The following is a 17780-nucleotide window of genomic DNA, read 5'->3' as shown; positions in this document are numbered from 1 at the left end:
TGACGGAACTCGGAACTCGCCAGGTCACATTTTTCCAACCAAGTCGTAACTCAGCTGCACGGTTTGGACTTCACATGCTGCCTCTCAGGTTGATCCATGTTTAGGTCGAAAGAAGACGTAACCCGCGGCATGAGAGGTGATTGCATAGATTCTGGTCCTTCTCAGACGTGAAAATGGTTCGCGAATTTAGTGGTAGTAGCGCACGGCGTGGAGGTGGAGGCGGGGGCAAAGCGTACAACGCGGCACAAGCACTTGCTCGCCAACAGCGCAAATCCTCTTTGTCTGGCAAAGGTCCAAGCAGCATTCACGATGTCTACGACTTTGCAACGGCCGAGCAGGAGGCGAACGGTAGCCTCAAAGGGCGCGGCAAGGTTCACCGACGGGCAATGGCGTCCGATGGAATGGCAGATGCCGCAGCTCCGAAACGTCGCTCGCAAAAACGCCGGGACGGCGATGACGAGGAGATCACTAGCTCCGAGGGTGACTCAGATGGCGACGACGACATTCAATCTCGGCTGCCCAAGGTATTCGATGACGACACAGGACCAGCAGCGCCGAATTTCGAAGAACACGATTCCGACATTGACAGCGACGAGGCTTTCGTAGAAAGCGACGAAGATCGCTTTGCTGATTGGAAGTTCTCTGGCAGCTCGAAGAAGCACTTGGGGAAGGTTTATCGCAAGGGGAAAGGATACCGGAAAGCTGAGGCAGAGGACACAGACGAGGACGGGTGTGAGAAGGAAGAGGATGAAGGTGACGAGGATGAGGATGACGACATGATGGACCTCTCGAAGATGCTTGACGGCGCGGGAAGCGAAGAAGGCGGCAGCAGTGAAGAAGAGGACGATGGTGATGAATCAGAAGATGAGGGCGATGAAGACGATACACTGCTTGCGAAGATGAACGAAATTGCCACTGCATCGAAGAAAAGGTCGTCGGATAACCAGGTGGACAGCGACGCAGAAGACATGCACAAGCGACAGCGAGCCGACCATGACGATTTTTTCAACTTTCAAGAAGAAGCAACGAGTGGGTCCCGGCAGAGGATTACAGTTGAAGACCTTCTCGCGCCAATCGCAGACCAGAAGGGGATGTCAGCCTTTCGTGCAAGCGCCCGTGCGCTCGCCGCTGCCCCGTCAGCCGCAGCAAACGGGAAAGAGGTGAAGGCGTCGCGCAAGAATGCTGGCACACTCGCTGCGCCGCTCCCATCCGTCGTGCAAGATCGCCTGGAACGTAGCGCGGCGTATGAGGTAACCAAGTCGGACGTTCAGGGCTGGCAGCCGACGATAAAACGCCTACGCGAAGCCCAGCACCTCTCATTTCCCCTGCAGAGCAAGCCGGAAAAAAAGGCTTCGACATCTGCGCTTATCAGCTCCTTCAAGCCTGGCTCGGCCATCCCACTCGAGAGGGATTCTCTCGAGGCGCAAGTTGCGCAACTGCTTCAAGAAGGTGGTATGAGTGAGAAGCAGCTCAAGAAGGACGAAGAGCTGCAGCTCAAACAGATGGATCCTGCGGAAGTCAAGCGGAGGCAAGCCGAACTGCGCAGGATGCGGGAGCTCATGTTCCGCGCCGAGCAAAAAGCGAAGCGTGTGAGCAAGATCAAGAGCAAGACATATCGCAAGATCCATCGCAAGGAGAAGGAGCGGATGAAGGAGAAGATGCGCGAGCTTGGCATGCTTCCGGAAGGCGGCGAGGTGGACCTTGAAGCTGGCGACGATGGTGACGAGAATGGGGAGCGGTTGGCGGCGGAGCGCAGGCGCGCGCTGGAGCGTGCGACGCTGAAACACAAGAATCAGGGCAAATGGGCCAAGGCGATGCTCGGTCGACACGAGTTGCCGGCTGACGCGAGACAGGCACTGCAGGATCAGCTATCGCAAGGAGACGAGCTGCGCAAGAAAATCCATGGCGTCGGCTCCGACGAAGACAGTGACGAGTATGACTATGACGGTGCAGGGCAGGCGGGCAGCGATAGCGAGGACGAGGACGCGATCCGCGATCGCGCCTTCGACGAGCTGGCTACGCTCGAGGAATCAGGTAATGCGCAGGATGCCGCGGACGAGGCCGAGATGGCGGGCGAAGGAAGCTCGAAGAAAGGGAAAGGCCTCCTAGGTATGAAGTTCATGAAGGATGCCAGGGAGCGCGAGAGGCAGCAAGCAAGGCAGATGGCGGAGGAGTTCAAACGTGAGCTCGAAGGAGCGGAGGATGAAGGCGATAGGGAGGGCGCATTCAGGAAAGCGTCGGTCATCAAGTTGGCGTCCAACGGGGGCCGTGCCGTCTATGGCAACACCCAGATCAAAGGCCAGGCTGGGACATCATCAATTCAGGCTGTTCAAGATGGCAATAAGGTGATAGAGGACAAGGCAGAAGGGCACGCTGCTGATGGGCGGACCTTTGAGTCCGTTTTGCCCTCCAAAAGCGTCAGCTTTGCGATTGGAAGCTCGGCAGCAGTTGATGGCACGGTCAACAACAAGGACGTCGATGGCGTTACGGATGAAGCGAACGCCAACCCGTGGCTGAGCATGCTGACTGGCGCGGGGTCCGTAGCCTCTTCGTCGAGTCACAGCAAGCTGTCAAAGAAACGCAACGAGGCTACGGTCGGCAAGATGAGCAGCGCGGAGAGCAAGTCAGCCAACAAGCTTGCGCGGCACAAGAGCCGCGGCGACGATGCGCGACTCGCTGAGCTGGACGATGCCGCGCTGGAGATCGACCCGCATGCGCAGCTCGGTGTGGACAGCTGCCTTGCGGGCGAGGAGGCGAAGAAGGTGCGCAAGCGAAAGAGAGGCCGGAAGAGCGGAGCGGCGGCGGCGTCTGGTGCGGCTGCCGGCGGCTCGGGTGATGAGGAAGGTGATGATGGGAGCGATTCTGACTCGGGCTATGCCGCGCGGGAAGTCGCCGTGGGCGGGCGGAACGGGAGCGGCGCACGCAATGCAGGCGCACTGCAGCAGCACGAGCTGGTCGCCGAGGCGTTTGCGGGGGACGACGTCGCGGCCGAGTTTGCAGCGGAGAAAGCAGCGCTCATCGAGGCGGAGGCGCCGCGCGAGGAGGACGTGACGCTGGCGGGTTGGGGCAGTTGGGGCGGCAAGGGTGTGCGGAAGAGCAAGAGCGCGCGCGATGCGGCCAAGAAGAACACGGCAAGGAGGTTCGTCAGGCATGTCCCCGGGCTCAACCCGTCGCAACGTAAGGACGCGGGCATGGACAACGTCATCATCAACCAGCGGCGTGACAAGAAGGCGGAAAAGTACCGCCCGGCGGACCTGCCGTTCCCGTACACAAGCGCGGCGCAGTACGAACTGGCAATGCGCACGCCCGTCGGAGCCGAGTGGAACACGCTGACGCAGCACCAGAAGATGACACTGCCACGCGTGGTTAGTAAGCCGGGCAGGATCATCAAACCGATCGGTGAGTGGGACCGGGTTCGTCCGTGCGAGGCACAGTCAGGGTGTGCGTGCGTGCTGACGCGGCACTCTTGCTTCACTCGATGCAGAGCGCCACTTCTGAGTTCGACCAGCGCCAGCCACTGTACATGCTGTGCGGCTAGAACTCTCCATCATAGCCTCGTGTTGTCGTGCATCTGTGTATGCTCTGCTTATTGGCAAGGAATATCTCTGATACACAGAACGAGAGGTCTGGATGTACGGGCGCGGAAGCACTGTGGTACACGCCGCAGACGGATGTCACCGCCGGTCGGACGATGCGACGAGCAGGGGTGTGCGTTCCGTATCGGCGGTCGATGCCGGCGCCAGCGCCGGCGCCTCGCCAGCATGCTCGCTTCCGCCTTCCTCGTCGGCGGACTCGTGCATGCGGATGAGCGGGCTCTCGTGGGGGCCGTACAGGGCGTAGTGCTGCACGCAGAGCGCAGCGTCCATGGCAAGGCTGATGATCGCGAGGCCGAGTTTGGCAGAGTCGCCGGTGAGCGCGGCCGGGTCGCCGCTGAGGCGAGCGTCGAGGGCGAGCTGCGCGAGGCTGAGCGTGCCGCCGGCGGCGTCGAGGAGGACGTTGTGGATGCTGAAGCCACGCGTGGAGCGGCGTGCGGCGTTGACGCGGAGCTGGGGAATGTACTTGCTCAGCGAGATCCACAGCTTGATATAGCCGAAGCCGGTGACGACGTCGAGCCACTGCAGCCGTTCCTCGCCGCCGCTGGCGCAGAGTAGGGAGCTGCCGAGCACGAGTGCGCCTATCGCGTACAGGACGAGTGTGTTGAAGTGCGACAGGCGCTGGCTCGCTGCGCGCTTGTACATGTACACTTGGCCCAGTTGGATGCTCGCGCAGAGCAGCGCCCACACGGCAAAGGCCGCGTCGTTCCATCTGAGGGACCGGGGGGTTGTCAAGGAGAGGGAGAGTGGGGGAGAGGGAGATAGATGAAGTTGCTCACCTGACGACATTGTCGACGCCGCCGTGGCGCTCGCGGTACTCGCGGCGAACGGTGTTGCTGGCGAGAAAGGCGAGGTTGTAGGCAGCGTACGCAGCAAAGCCGACGAGGTTGAGCGCGACAAAGTCGATGCTTATGCCGGTGACGGAGTGGCGGCGGGCGTTGAGGAGGATCTGGGGGAGGAAGGAGAGGCCCCAAGCGGCCGTGTAGGACCATCCGAGCAGGTGAGAGAGGGCAAGGAGGAGGAGAACGCCCTGCGGCGGGTTCTGGCCGCCGCCGTCGAGAGCGTGAGCTGCAACGGGCCACGCGATGCTGCTGGTGATGGCCATATACGAAGAGGGTATGGAAGAGGAAGAGGGAAGGTGCGGCCCGAGAGCAAGCAGCGGCGCAAGCGGCGCGGAGGACGAGGCGGTGGGCATGGACGGCATGCCGGTGATTTTGATTCTGCTGGCGCTGCTGCGGACTGCTCAGCAGGGGTGGGGAGGAGGATAGAGAGGGTGCTTGTCCCATGTATAGCCAGACTGAAGAGCGAAAAGGGCAAGACAAGGTTCACCTCGTCAATATGCTGCATGGGTGTGCTTAAGAGACAGCTGCTTTGATGTCATCGACCATCTTTCCAACCGGGCGAACCAGGTCGCCGGAACCCACCCCATTCTTTTTTAAATGTGCTGATCGTGGAAAGAAAGAAAGGACTGGGGCTGCGATGGCGCCATCGACACGGACACGGCAAGGCGCAGAATGGTGTGCTCGACTCCAAATGCTCGTTCTCACCATCTCCTGGTCGCCCCCACATCAACGCACGGCAAAGTCCATTTCGCTTCGTCGTCCTCGTTCTTAGCCGCGGCCGTTGTGTGTGGGTCTATGCGTTCGTCCGGTCCAGCAGGCCCGGCCCGGATGGGCCGGGCCTGCTGGAATGACGAATAAATGTACAACGCCCCAACCCTTCTCATCTTTAGTCACTCTCATCACGCTCGCCCTTGCTCATCGCAGGCACCTCGCCCCCTGCACCCGTGCTACGTACATAATACATTCTGCTACTTCTTCCAGCGTCGTTTGGCCCACCCCATGTGCAAAGACTCGTGAGTAGAGCAAGGGTTGGGAGAAGCATGTCTACCGTCAAGTCCATCTCGCGCATCTTCAAGGGCAAGCGACGAGCCACCTCCACCGTCGCCGGCGACACGCACCCGTCTTCCCCTCCGCCGGCAGAGCAAGTACACACAGACGCCTCACAGAATGGCGCAGCTAGCACGTCTACTTCACACACTCTATCAGCGTCGCGCAGCCTCTTCTCTCCTGGCGCAAATCTGCGCATCACATCCTCTGCGCTGCATTCCCGCCGCGCCGCCGACGACATTGAGCCCTCCCCCTCCTCCTCAGCCCAGCAGCAGGATGAGCGCGCGCAGCGCACAGACCAAACAACACCACCACCACCACCAGCGGCAGACGCGGACGAGGCGTCTTCTGCTTCTTTAAGCAGGGAAAAGGGCGCCGGCGTCGTCTCGCTGCCTGGCTCGCGCCGCACGTCACTCGCCGGGCCCTCGCCCGGCGCCAACGGCTGGGACGGCGGCTCGCAGCAGCAACAGCCGCGCCTGAATGGCAGCACAGACGCAGATGCTGATCGCGCAGCCGTGCGCAGAGACGGCCCGATACCGCCGTCGGGCGGGGCGAAGCAGCGCACCGTCGCGTGGCGCGCGGACGTGTCTGCGTCGAGCAAGGGGGACGACGGCGACGCCAACACCGACGAAGAGAATGCGCAAGATCAAGGGAAAGGTCGCATCCTAGACGCCATCGAGTTCTACCACCAAGGCGCGCCGTACTTCTGGCTCAGCAATTCCAGCGAGCATGCCGTCGTGCTCGACGGCGTCAAGTATCCTACTGCTGGTGTGTACAGATGAACCGCTTCGCGATCCGCGCGTAGGCGGACACTGACGCCGAAGGGCATGCATCTTCCCTCCGCTCGCATAGAGCACCTCTTCCAAGCGTCCAAGTTCCCACACCGGCCGGATCTGGCCGCGCGCATCCGCAAGGCGCCGTCGCCGAACGCAGCGCTGCGCCTGGCGCGCACGCACGTGCAACAGGTGCGCCCCGGTTGGATCCGCGACGGGATCAACGTCGCATCGATGCGGCAGATCTTGCTGCTGAAGTTCACCCAGCACTCGGTCCTGCGTGACCAACTGCTGCAGACGGGCGATGCGTGCCTCATCGAGGCCGCGCCCAACGAGGTCTTCTGGGGCAGCGGCCTCGCTCTCGGCCACGGCAGCCTCACGGGTAATTACAGGGGCCGCAACGAGAAGGGCAAGGCGCTCATGCGCACACGCGACACCCTCCGCGTCACCGCCGGCCTGGGGTGGGGCAGCGCAGCGCTGACAGTCTGAGTGACCGAGAGCAGCGTGTCGCGGCGGCTTCAGCCATGCATGCCATGCCGACATCCATCCATCTATACACCCAAAAATACGTACATACAGAGGTACATATATTTATATGCAAATGTACATGCATCGTCCACACGAGCGTGGACGCGGTACATTTTGCAATTGCATCGCATCCGAACCGGTCCTTGTCCTTTCCCTACTCGCATCGAATGTTTCGCGTCATTTTCTGCGTTTTACAGGCGTGCGTACATGCCCGACACTGCTTTTGCCTTCCCTGCCCGCACCACGCACCTGTGGTTCCAGCAGGGAGCGCAATCCATTCTCACGTGCCCTCCCTCTTTGCCGTACGAGGCGCCCCCGTCGCAAGCCGGACCCTTTCCCACATACGGGAACGACCTATGAGAGCGAAGCAGCGAGGGCGAGATCTAGGATGTTTGTATTCGGAGATGTTACAGACGGAGAAAAGTACAACACAGGGTGCAATTGGACACTGTAATGGCACACACGCATGTGCGACGCAACGCGACACGACGCGGCGAAACGCGCAAGGTAGCTCAACCGTTGAACTTGTAGCGAGTCCTGTTGTAAGCAAGAGTCGAGTCACAGCCGATGAAAAAAATGAGGGTCAGCTACAATGCACAGCGAATGGCAGCACCCCGAACACAAGCCCACGGCGCACACTCACCGTAATGCCTCGCCGAACCTGAACAGGACGATCGGGACAGGCACGCCGAGAAGTCCGACAAGCGCGAGCAGCGTCGACCCCCACCCGAAACCCAGGCTGGTGTACAGGCTCTCCGCGAACAGGGGGAACACCGCCGCGAGCAGGCTGCGCACGAGCACGCAGCACGCAGTCGCGCTCGCGCTGTACGGTACGAACGCGTCGACGAGATAGACCAGGATCGTCTGGAAGCACAAGATCGTTGACATGCCCGTCAGCAGCGAGCCCAGTAGCGGCAGCGACCAGTGCAGCCGCTGGTCCGCTGCCCAGCCAAACATGAGCAGAGCCGCGGGGAGGATGAGCATCCCAACCAGGCAGAACGGCAGGCGGTACTCCGGTTTGCCCTTCTTAGGGGCCGTGGCGGCGGACGGTGATAGCGGATCTTTCGCCATGCTCGGACAGACGGGTGCGCCTTCTATCGGTTTGACCTCTCTGCTCGCTGCACATATCCCCGTGAACTTCTCATCAGAGGCGGCAACCGCGTCTGCTTGCGCCCCAGGATGCAAGACAGCAGCCTCCAGAGCCCGAACTTCGGTACCAGCACCGCCTTGTGCTTGCAGAGCCTTTGCCGCATCCTTAGCCGCCAGTTTTGCCTCGATCTCGCGTGCATTCGAGAAGATAATGTACCAGCCCAGTCGCCCATTGCTGGCGACGAGTCGGCAGTAGAGGACGTCGTTGAACATGGCGTTGATGAGCATAGCGCTGAGAAAGCCGACACCCAGGCCGAGATAGGATAATCCAGCTGCGCCTGCGCTCCAATTGTACGTCGGCAGACGCAGTAGTCCGGGCGGGCCAGCTTCCCGTCCGCCTGGCCCACCGTCGCGCCGCTGGAAGAGTAGCGGATGCTGCGTGAGGAAGATGAAAATTTCGCCGTACACGAAACCCATGTAGACGCTGAAGATGGCACAGATTGGATTGGTGAACAGTAATCGGCACGGGCGGGTGATGGCGAGCTTGAACTTGGCCTTCGCATCGGCCGACGGCCGCATGCATTTCAGCGCCGCGCGCTTCGACTTGTCGACGATTGCCGCGAATCGCGAAATTTTGGTCGCGGGTGCGTCAGAGTTGGATCCTGTCGCAGCATATGACTGTGCGACGGAAACGGCGAGCATTTGCTTGCGGATGCGACTGCGCTTGCGTGCAAGCAAGACTGGCCCGTATGTTTCGTTGAGGCAAAAGGTGACGATGAGGCAGATGATTCCGGAAAACTGGGTTGTGCGAGCGAGAAACACGCAGGCGCGTCAGCGAGGCTCTTTGTGCTGACGCATAAGCAAGGTACACTCACAATAGTTAACGTCCAAAGCAGCCACCGCCAGCTGAGCGATCCTTGCACAATAAATCCTCCGATCAGGTTCCCCACGACCGGCCCGAGTAACGGACCAAGGCCGTAAAGCGAAACAGCTTTGCCCCTCTCCTTTGGCGAGAACATGTCCCCGATGGAGCCGCTGCCCAATGTCGGTCCGGTGCTGCCGAACGCGCCGGCCAAGAGGCGCAGAATGTTTAAGCCAACATAGGTTGGCGCAACGGCAGTCGCGATATTGAACATTACAAACACAATGCTCGTGCTGACGTACACTGGCTTGCGACCGATCAGCTCGGATGCCGGCGCAAAGACGAATGGCCCGAACGCAAGGCCGATGACATACGTGCTGACAGGTATGATGGATAAGGTGCGAGAGTCCAGGTTGAACTCCAAATCGATAAGCTTGGAGCCTGGGACGATGATAGAAGAGCCCATGGGCGAGATGAACCCCATGAGTGAGACAATCGCCACGGTCATCCATTTGAAAGAGTAGGACCACTGATGCGGGTCCTCGTGGCCTTCGAGCTTGATCGCAGAGAGGTCGACGATGCGAAGGGCGTCAGTATCTAGAGCTGGCGTGCCGAAAGTCTCTTTTGCTTTTTCCATAGCGCGAGAAGCGGATGGCCCTCCAGCAAAGCTGTCTTTCGGGACAGTGTCGCTGGGCGGCAGCATTGGTGGGGTCGAAGCGGAACCATCGACTGCTCTGGCTGTATCGTACGACAGTGCTGTGAAGCTCGCCGGCCACTTGGACGGTGAATGCGCGGACGGCTGCTGTCTGGCGAGCTTGAGCGTCGAGAGAGATGCTTCGGTCGCCATGCTGTCTACACTGGTACTGGTCTGCTCCTCGGCGCTGGGGCTCGCGTCGTCGCCGCTGCTTGTGAATGATGGCGAGTGTGCAGAAAATGGCGCGGCGCGACGAGACAGCGAAGAGTCAAAAGATGGAGGTGACCTAGCTTGATTGTTGATCCTCTGGTGTTCGTTTTGATCTGCTGTGCGATTATTTTGTCCAGAGCGTGAGGAATGCGATTGCGAATGATGATCCGGAGGTGGGTCGTGATTGCGGCATCCATCCGTAGCTTTTTGTCCACTTTGTATCATGCTCTCTGCTAGCGCAGTGGAGTTGGAGGTAGCCAGATGGATATATCCCGCTGGTAGTGCCTGTCGCTTGTCGAGTAAATGAGGAACGGTGGATGTGACTTGGACAACGACTGCAAATTTCAGAAGGAGCAGCGAGGAAAGATCGACAGTCGGGTGTCGAAAGGGCCAGCATATATCTTTTGCAGTCGGGAAGGATCGAACATGTCCTGGCGATAATCACAACACCAAGTCTGCCGAGCCGGCAAGATCGAGTTGCCGACAGTCGACACAACAAGGGATCCCGTTGTCCACAAGCCTCTTTCACTCCAGGGTGCTGGTGTTGCGCGGTGTGCGCACGGCTTCGTAATCATGTGATAAAGTCGTGCGGCTTACCGCTGGTGACATGTCATGTTGTCGGGTCACTTGCGGTGAATTGGCGGATTCTGTGTACGGGGCTGCCTAAAGAAAACGTCGTTTTGTACAATGTACACGCAGACTTGCACTTCGCGAGCAGCCAGAGGCAAGGAAAGCGGAAGCGGTACGAGCACGGGACAGCGTACGGGTATTGGCAAGATGGACTGGGAAGTGAGAGGCGCCGAACGTACGCCGACAGGTATGGTCGACGCCGATAGCAGATGTGGAGAACCAATGAAGGAGAGCGCAAAGCCGGAAGGCGAAACACATAAATTTCGGCTCCAGCGTCAGGCTATTGCGTCAGATCCGGCTAATGACGTCCTTCCGTTCCGGCTCCACTCGGCGTCTTCGCTGCTGCTGACTCGGTTTTGACAGGATTTGTTGTCAATGCCACGGCTTGCTCTCAACAAAACGCTTGTGAGAGGAGAACTGCGTTGACTCCTGCGCTTTTCGCTGTTAAGGTTGCGACGAGAGACGAAAAGATGTGCCGCTACTGGCCCACCTCCTACGGCAGGTTCGCCGTACAGAAGAGTTGTGGAACCCGTCTCCCATCAACCTCTCCATACCGAGTGCCGAATGTTGTTTGCAAAAAAATGTACGCCAGCCGAAAAGAGACCCGCCCTTCGAATGCGACGCTCTTCCCCAAGCAAAGTTGGGAGAGAGCTGTTTGGAGACGAGCCGGCACGATCCAGTCAAGAGTGGGTACCCGACATAAAGGTGTGATGCCGAGAATCCAGCAACGCCGCACGAGTTGAGACAGAGGGGATATTCATGGCGGCACAGTCAAGTTTTGGTGGCGGCATAGGGGACTCGCCGGCCGGCGGCACGCTAAAAATGGCGAACATCGTAAAAGTTATCTCACCACACAGCCTCTTGGGTTTGACTACCACTTTTCCGGTGTTTCTCACGCGAGAGTCCTCCGAAATACGATGGGATGGCACACGGCCGACGGCCGATGAAGTACATGGTCAATGGGGGGCCACCGGAGTCTCCCTTCTCTCTAGCATGAGCACACATACGGCGAAAGAGAAGCAGAAATCATACATGCCGTTTTATGGTATGTATGTACTTTATACTAACCACTTCTCCTTGCATCACAAGTCGCAACAGCCACGCTAGTCGGGATGGTCCCGGCCGGGGGTCAGAATAGCGAGCAAAGGATGGGTTGGACAGTGACAAGCCGACGTATGTACATTTGCGCTACTTTCTGTGACATATAAAACATCCCATAACCCCCAAATGGCTAGCAAACTCATAATTTCACACCCCAAAGCGACCACGCTCGCCCCTACGTATGTATGTGCACCAAACTCTAGCCGGCCGGCATGGGCATCATTGCTCGGTTGCATTGTACGCAAAAGAAGGATCATTCAGGACTTTCGCGTTCGTATGTGCTCGACCCGGGCCCATAAAGATGAAAGCTGGAGGCCTTGTGCATATTGCGCAACACAGTGCTCGCTGCAGATTCGCCGAAAACCCGCTCTCTGTTCTCGCGGAGTCACTATCTTCAGCGGTCAAGAAAACTGGGGCATAAAAATCCGGCACTGTGACACTGCACGACGCAAGCAGACCCCACCGGATTTGGCATGCGTGTTACACTAACTAGGCGCCGAAATCGATGCCGAACACTGCGCGCAAGCCTAAAGCGCCATGGCCCATGCCAAGAGTTTGGGAGTGTGTATGCGCCGCTAAACGCTGTTCCAAAAATTCCGGCAAAATGTAGAAGCACCCCGGGGAAAATCATTATTGGGCGAAACCAACAAACTGTCAGAAAACGCCCTGAACCAACCAACAAATACGCCTTCGCCAGTTCGCATCCTCGCGTCACCTTCGTGCAAGCCCCATGATAAATAGAGTGATTCCGTTTCCTTTATACGCCTTCAAATGCTGCCGATGAAAATGCAGACAGCGTCGTGAATAGTATAGCTCTGGTCGTACTTCCTTGCCACCGCTTGATATGAATGGGCAGCGTGGGCGGCGCCGTACCGAGCCTACCTTATTACCCCTCCGTGTCCCGACACGATGCTCGGCAAGAGGAACATGCCCATCGCCTCACCTCTCAGAACGAATGCTGGTTCCACGACCGACGGTGCACCCGTCAGTCAGTCACCTCTAGGTATCGCCCTCATAGATATGCCTGGCCGTAAAATGCACATGAAATGGCTTTCGGTGTGCTCAAAAAATCGACATCATGCTCTGCCGAGCTGCAACAAACTGTCTGCTTCGATGCACATACCTCGCTTGGCGAAGCGTCCCGTTGGAACCCGGATGACTGAGCACCACGCCAAGCAATGCTTGCCATCGTCTTCGCCGAAGTAACTTCCTCCGAACGCAGCGAGCGAAACCCCCGAAAAACATGACTGCACAAGAGTGATTTGTACGCTACCCAGCGGCGCCATTTCATATATTGCATTTCATACAGCGCTGTCCGTGGGACCACTGTCCCACCACCTTTCCCGTTAGAATGTACCGCTATGCAAGCTAACGGGTACAACCGTGCGAAAAAGCGATGACCAGTCGACCCGAACGACATCGCGCTCGTTGCTCCGCTGCTGCATGCGAATGCAGAGGGTCGCAAGAACTGCCGTAGTTGATGATGTTGATCCGGGAAATGAAACGGGCGCAGCCCGAAAAAAAGAAAAGAGACAAGATACAGTGGAACACGTTGTGTCGCTGTACAGCGCGGGGAAGGTCACCTGTGTCTTCCTTCGGCAGCACACGAGCGTCAATGAAGTGATGAAACCAAATGCTTGGCAGTAGGTACGGTGCGGCGAGGTAGCCTCGACCGCCCGAAAGCGCGCGGAAGTCGCATCAAGCGCCGTCCCACGGCCAACGAACGGGCCGAAACAGCCTGGGGTGACCGGCACCCGTCTCAACACCGTGTCGCGAACGAAAGGCTTTAGATGAGCGAGGTGATCATGTTCCACAGGTTGGTGGGCGTGCCTGACGTGGTGCTGAGCCTGTTAAAGTTGCCAACACCGTCCGGAAGGTTCGCCTTGAAGACGCCGAACGGTGCGATACCGGCCATGTAGTCGGAGTTGGCGACAAACTTAGTGAGACCGCTGTAGAACGAGTTGGCCATGCCGGAACCAGTGCACTGAGGAGCCTTGCTGGTAATGTAGAAGCTGTGGCAAGCCACCTCGGTGATGTAGATCGGACGCTTGTAAGTACTGTGCCACTTCTGAAGCCTGGAGATGGAGGTGCTTGCGAGACTGCAGCGACAAGGTAAAGTGATCTGATCAGCATGCGCTCCCGGCAATGGCGCTCCCGGCAATTATAACACTTACGAGTCGTATAGGTGCACAGCATCTGCATCGATTTCCTTCTGCACATCAGGGCAAGCCTTGACAAAGCGCGGGTACCAGTCACCCTCGAGGTTGACGACGGCGGGGCCGATGATCTTGAAACCGTGGTTCTTCTTGAGCGGAAGCATCTGCTTCCTCATGAGCGAGCAGACAGCTTCGGGGGACATGTTGGCCTGGCTGGAAACATCTGGCTCATTGGGGGCCATGATGGTCTTGCTTGTGACGGAGCTGGGGTTGTTGACAACGTTCTTCTGCCATGCTGCGACACGGGATCCATCGTCGTTCCAAAGCATCGGGAAGTAAGGGAGGTTCGACTTGGTGTTGTCACTCTCCTTCCAATTGTAGCGCCAGCCAGCCTTGTTGTCAAAGAGGTTGATATCCATGTAGTTGCCGTATGTCCAGCTCAAGCCCAACTTCTTGTGACCGGTGATTGAGCTTGAAACAGAGCCAGAAGAGGACCCAGAAGAGGATGTGGCAATGCGAGAGCTCGTCTTCTTGCTGCTCTTTGCCTTGCAAGTGCGCTTCTTGTGGTGGCGCTTGATGTTGGCAGAGAGCTCGACGCCGCTAGCGGCTGCGTTGCCCGAGGTGGCCAGGGCGAGAGCCTCGCTCGCGACAATGGTCGCGACAAAGATGAGATTGAGAGAAAGCTGCATCGTGGGATATGCGTATCAGATTGGAAGAGAGGCGGAGAAAAAGAGACGGAACGATAGAAAAATGCTGTAGTGTTGATGCCGTTGCTTTGCGAGCGAGAGCAAATGAATGTGAGAAACCTGACGAAGCGTGTGCTGAAAGCGAGCGTGGACTTCAAGCCGGCTGCTTTTGGTGGGTTCAAGACGTCAAGTTGAGGATGTACTGGGAGTAATAGAAGGCCTGCGAGACTAGCTCGATGTTGTCAATGGAGGTGGAAGTGAAGGGATTGAGGTTGAGGTTGAGGAAAGAAGAGGCAAGGTGTTGGTGGAGGGAAGAGAGGGAGGCAAAATGTTACCGACAAAAGAAGGGGGGGTCGAACAAAGGTGATCGGATGAAAAGAGGGTTTCGCGCTCTTTGATGGTTTCGCTCACCGCATGCGCGGATGCTGGCAATTTCAGCTGCAGGGCTGCAAAGGGGGGGTGTCGCACCCCCCACCAAGGCTGTGTAGGCACAGCGCGGCGCAAGCGCCATTTGGGCAATTCGATTCAAAAGTCCTCCCGTGCACACACGCGGAACTACGCCTGGGGTCCATGGGAGGCACCACATCAGCCTTAAGCTTCCAACCCTCCGCACTTCGACCTCCACCGTTCTCATGCCGCAAATCCAAGTTGGCGGCACCAGGGCAGACCAGATCCCAGTCCAAACGTCCCTACTCCGCGGCAGTAAGGTGCACAAGCGACGACGCGCCTGCCGCCGAGCCCCGCCAAGCAACCTTAATAAACGCACCAAAACAACACAACAATACTAGGACATCATTGCTGCGAGACTGAGCCGCGGGGGGTGCCGCCCTGCAGGCTGCAGCACCTCTGGCATTCTATTCAGTTCTCGCAGTACTTAGCGTAGCGCAGGGTCTCCACCAAAATCCAGGAGCTGTCTGTTCAACACATGCAGACGTGGCTATAGTTACGCTCCTATGGAGAGTAGACGACACTTTTTGCCATCATGGCGGAGCGCATTTGATTGTTGTATGTGGACAATGGGGATTTCGTGAGCTGCGGGGTTCCATTCCGTCTGAGACTCAGTTGGACCAGTGCAACCTAGAGGCGGCTCAGGGTGAAGCATGAAAACGGAAAGCGCGACTCTGTGCGCTGCGGGCTGGGGAGTCATGAAGACACGTGTAAAGTAGGGTTGTGTTCCTCCCATCGGGACCTTGACTGATCGATCACTTTAAAAATGAAGACCCCTCGCCGGGACTCCACTAGGCTTCGTTCATAACCTCACCCAGCCGTCAGAACCAAGACGAGGGTAGCAAATCTCCCTCGGCTGTGCGATGAACCCAAAGCCCGTTTGCCACTTCCCTGCCAGCACACCGCTGCGCCGTCAGCTTACAACAGTAAAAACGCGGCCGTGCGATCGCCTGAATCTGCGTTCTCCGTTGCGCCGAGCCTGTAATCCCGCTGCAGCGTTGAATGTCACGGGGCACACATCTAGCAGAAAGGATGCCGCCTGCCAAGCGCATGCGTCGCCACGAGCCAGGCAAAGATGCTCCGCCCGTAGGCCAGCGTACAAGCGCTGAGAAGACGAGGCGCGGACACGAGGAGCAACGGAGGGACAGAGCGGCGGCGAGCAAAAAATCGAGAGGCATGAATGGCGACGAGCTGTCGCGCGGGGGCAGGGCGTTCGACGTGCCGAGCCTGCCTGTAGATTTCGACGGCGTACCAGTGGATGGGAGCCAGTACCTCGCTTTGGTACGACACCAAGCTGCGCTTCATGCGCCCGTCTACCGCGTCGCATTCAATCCGTATGAAGCGGCAGCGGCAGCAGCAGCAGGGACGAAGAAAGAGGAAAGTAAGGACCAGCTCAGGGCTCGTCACGATGCAGACCTGGACGCAGTTGTATCGGCTGCCGCAGCGTGCTTCAGAGACTCGGACAGCCCAGAAACGAACCTGCCTCCGCTGCCGTCGCTCGCCTGGCGGCAGATGTTCACGTGCAAGTTCAAAGCAATGCGGCACCGCCTGAGCTATCCGGCGGCCAACGAAGCGGCGCTTCACGCGGTGGCGAGCGAGTCACGCATGACGCCGGACGACAGGAACGAAGGCCTATGGTTTCAGTGGATTTTTGGCTATGGCATGCGTGCTAGGCGTAACCAGCTCAAGGGCCACCAGCAGCAGCAGCAGGCTGGTTCTAGCACTGCTTCTGCTCTAGCAGCAGCGGCAGCTGAGGGGGATGCAGAGCAAGAGCTGCTCTGGCGCGAACCGAGGACGGCCGCACTAAGAGCTTTGGGGCATGTGAGTCGGCTGGCGGGTGCCCGGAGGTCGCCGTCTGCCAGGAGGGTTTACTATGCTGACGCACGTTCGTTCAAACCACGTACGACAGGAGCATGTTCTCAAACTGTTAGAGTATATGCCAGAATGGTTCGTGCATCCTGCTGCGCAAGCGCCAGCAGCAGCAGAATCAGCACCATCCTCTGTCATTCGCTCGCCATCAAACACATCAAAATCCACGACAGCAGGAGCAGGCCTGGCGCTTGGCGCGGGTGGCACATCCGCCTCTGGGCCCGACGCGGCAGCACTGGCGAGCGTTGCGCGGCTGCCAGACGCGGTGCCGCCGCTGCTGGCGCGCTGGACATTTGCGCTGCTCGCGGCGCTGTCACCGCACCTGGACGGCGAGGAGGTAAGCGTGCTGCGCACGCTGGCGCGCGCGTGCGTGCAGGCGATCGTACGCAATCGTTGGCGCTTTCGCGTCAAGGCGAAGAACCTCCTCAGCAGTAGCAGCAACGCCAGCGCCGGTGCTACTCCATGGACAAAGGAGGAGGAAAGGGATGTGAGCGCAGCGGTGGACATGATCCTGGACAATGATGCAGAGGAACAAACGGGTGGCCAGGAGCACGACGACGAGGATGGGATTATGCACATTGGCACGCCGAGCAGGACGCGGCGCGGGGCAGCAGCAGTGGCAGAAGCGAGGGGCTCGCGAAAGGGGCGCAGTGCACGCTTGCACGATGCCGAGGGGGCCGATCGCCTACCTGCCGCTGGTGTTGCTTCGGGTCTGGACGAAGGAGCAGTAGGGACGCACAACGCGGCGATGGCGCATCTGCTGCGCCAGGCGCTGGCGGAGGAGGCCCAGCGGGCTGAGCGGAGCGCCTGGGTGATCATCGCTGCTGTCGCAGGCGGATGGGGGCAGAGCGATCTGTGGGACGAAGGCATGCGTGAGGTTGGCAAGGTAGCACTGTAGTTTCCTTTCCCGTTTGACGTGGGCGGAACGAGATGGTGCACATGGGAGGGAAGCATACAGTCTCGCCTTGGGCTGTTTCATGTTTTCCAGAAGCGCGAGCGGAGTACCCGCGCCTGTGCCCGGCTCCAGCGGAGAGTGGGCAGGTGGGCATGCAAGAGGGAAAGGGGGGAGGGGGGCACCCCGCTCCGTTCCGTCCTGTCGGCTATAAAGCGTACATTGGCAGTGGGTCTGGCCTGGAGGGATGTGGGCTCGACGAGCCGCGTCGCGAGTCTCTCTGCGCGTTTGGTCCTTGCGACGGCGATGCAGCAGCATGCGACGTCCACCTGGCGAAAACACAAGAGGGGGTACAGACGTA

General features: G+C 58.9%; 6 protein-coding genes across 6 annotated transcripts; 3 read left to right on the top strand and 3 right to left on the bottom strand.

The window, feature by feature from the left end:
* The first annotated feature begins 87 nt into the window (after window positions 1-87).
* K437DRAFT_257358 (Utp14-domain-containing protein) lies at window positions 88-3666 on the top strand. The gene is made up of 2 exons (XM_013387036.1): window positions 88-3399; window positions 3485-3666. Exons 1-2 carry the CDS (start codon window positions 174-176, stop codon window positions 3496-3498), a joined length of 3240 nt encoding a protein of 1079 aa, XP_013242490.1. The 5' UTR covers window positions 88-173; the 3' UTR covers window positions 3499-3666.
* On the bottom strand, window positions 3570-4923 carry K437DRAFT_257357 (PQ-loop-domain-containing protein). Its single transcript, XM_013387035.1, has 2 exons — window positions 4373-4923; window positions 3570-4305 (listed from the first exon to the last, which is right to left on the bottom strand). The coding sequence occupies exons 1-2, from the start codon at window positions 4795-4797 to the stop codon at window positions 3675-3677; spliced, it is 1056 nt and encodes a 351-aa protein (XP_013242489.1). The 5' UTR covers window positions 4798-4923; the 3' UTR covers window positions 3570-3674.
* A 91-nt stretch (window positions 4924-5014) lies between these two features.
* K437DRAFT_236974 (DUF1768-domain-containing protein) lies at window positions 5015-6960 on the top strand. The gene is made up of 2 exons (XM_013387034.1): window positions 5015-6250; window positions 6335-6960. The coding sequence occupies exons 1-2, from the start codon at window positions 5476-5478 to the stop codon at window positions 6742-6744; spliced, it is 1185 nt and encodes a 394-aa protein (XP_013242488.1). The 5' UTR covers window positions 5015-5475; the 3' UTR covers window positions 6745-6960.
* A 335-nt stretch (window positions 6961-7295) lies between these two features.
* On the bottom strand, window positions 7296-9371 carry K437DRAFT_278725 (MFS general substrate transporter; the record flags this gene model as incomplete). Its single annotated transcript, XM_013387033.1, has 3 exons — window positions 7296-7320; window positions 7427-8670; window positions 8748-9371. The coding sequence occupies 3 exons, from the start codon at window positions 9369-9371 to the stop codon at window positions 7296-7298; spliced, it is 1893 nt and encodes a 630-aa protein (XP_013242487.1).
* Window positions 9372-12972: 3601 nt separating this feature from the next.
* K437DRAFT_146109 (glycoside hydrolase family 128 protein) lies at window positions 12973-14378 on the bottom strand. The gene is made up of 2 exons (XM_013387032.1): window positions 13544-14378; window positions 12973-13468 (listed from the first exon to the last, which is right to left on the bottom strand). The coding sequence occupies exons 1-2, from the start codon at window positions 14212-14214 to the stop codon at window positions 13156-13158; spliced, it is 984 nt and encodes a 327-aa protein (XP_013242486.1). The 5' UTR covers window positions 14215-14378; the 3' UTR covers window positions 12973-13155.
* Window positions 14379-15527: 1149 nt separating this feature from the next.
* K437DRAFT_146099 (uncharacterized protein) lies at window positions 15528-17464 on the top strand. Its single transcript, XM_013387031.1, has 2 exons — window positions 15528-16479; window positions 16568-17464. Exons 1-2 carry the CDS (start codon window positions 15661-15663, stop codon window positions 17423-17425), a joined length of 1677 nt encoding a protein of 558 aa, XP_013242485.1. The 5' UTR covers window positions 15528-15660; the 3' UTR covers window positions 17426-17464.
* The last annotated feature ends 316 nt before the right edge of the window (window positions 17465-17780 follow it).

The sequence above is a fragment of the Tilletiaria anomala genome (assembly GCF_000711695.1).
Source record: "Tilletiaria anomala UBC 951 chromosome Unknown K437scaffold_58, whole genome shotgun sequence".
NCBI lineage: Eukaryota > Fungi > Basidiomycota > Exobasidiomycetes > Georgefischeriales > Tilletiariaceae > Tilletiaria > Tilletiaria anomala.
The sequence above is the reverse complement of the archived record's forward strand: the minus strand, read 5'-3'. Positions and strand labels throughout refer to the sequence as shown.

What these genes read in the sequence shown, in the direction of transcription:
- K437DRAFT_257358 (XM_013387036.1), top strand. Translation starts at nt 174, where the DNA reads ATGGTTCGCGAATTTAGTGGTAGTAGCGCACGGCGTGGAGGTGGAGGC.
- K437DRAFT_257357 (XM_013387035.1), bottom strand. Translation starts at nt 4,797, where the DNA reads ATGCCGTCCATGCCCACCGCCTCGTCCTCCGCGCCGCTTGCGCCGCTG. An exon ending in GGCGTCGACAATGTCGTCAG is followed by an intron (nt 4,306 to 4,372) that starts GTGAGCAACTTC and finishes CCGGTCCCTCAG; the next exon opens with ATGGAACGACGCGGCCTTTG.
- K437DRAFT_236974 (XM_013387034.1), top strand. Translation starts at nt 5,476, where the DNA reads ATGTCTACCGTCAAGTCCATCTCGCGCATCTTCAAGGGCAAGCGACGA. An exon ending in CGTCAAGTATCCTACTGCTG is followed by an intron (nt 6,251 to 6,334) that starts GTGTGTACAGAT and finishes CCGCTCGCATAG; the next exon opens with AGCACCTCTTCCAAGCGTCC.
- K437DRAFT_146109 (XM_013387032.1), bottom strand. Translation starts at nt 14,214, where the DNA reads ATGCAGCTTTCTCTCAATCTCATCTTTGTCGCGACCATTGTCGCGAGC. An exon ending in GCTGTGCACCTATACGACTC is followed by an intron (nt 13,469 to 13,543) that starts GTAAGTGTTATA and finishes TTGTCGCTGCAG; the next exon opens with TCTCGCAAGCACCTCCATCT.
- K437DRAFT_146099 (XM_013387031.1), top strand. Translation starts at nt 15,661, where the DNA reads ATGTCACGGGGCACACATCTAGCAGAAAGGATGCCGCCTGCCAAGCGC. An exon ending in CACTAAGAGCTTTGGGGCAT is followed by an intron (nt 16,480 to 16,567) that starts GTGAGTCGGCTG and finishes CACGTACGACAG; the next exon opens with GAGCATGTTCTCAAACTGTT.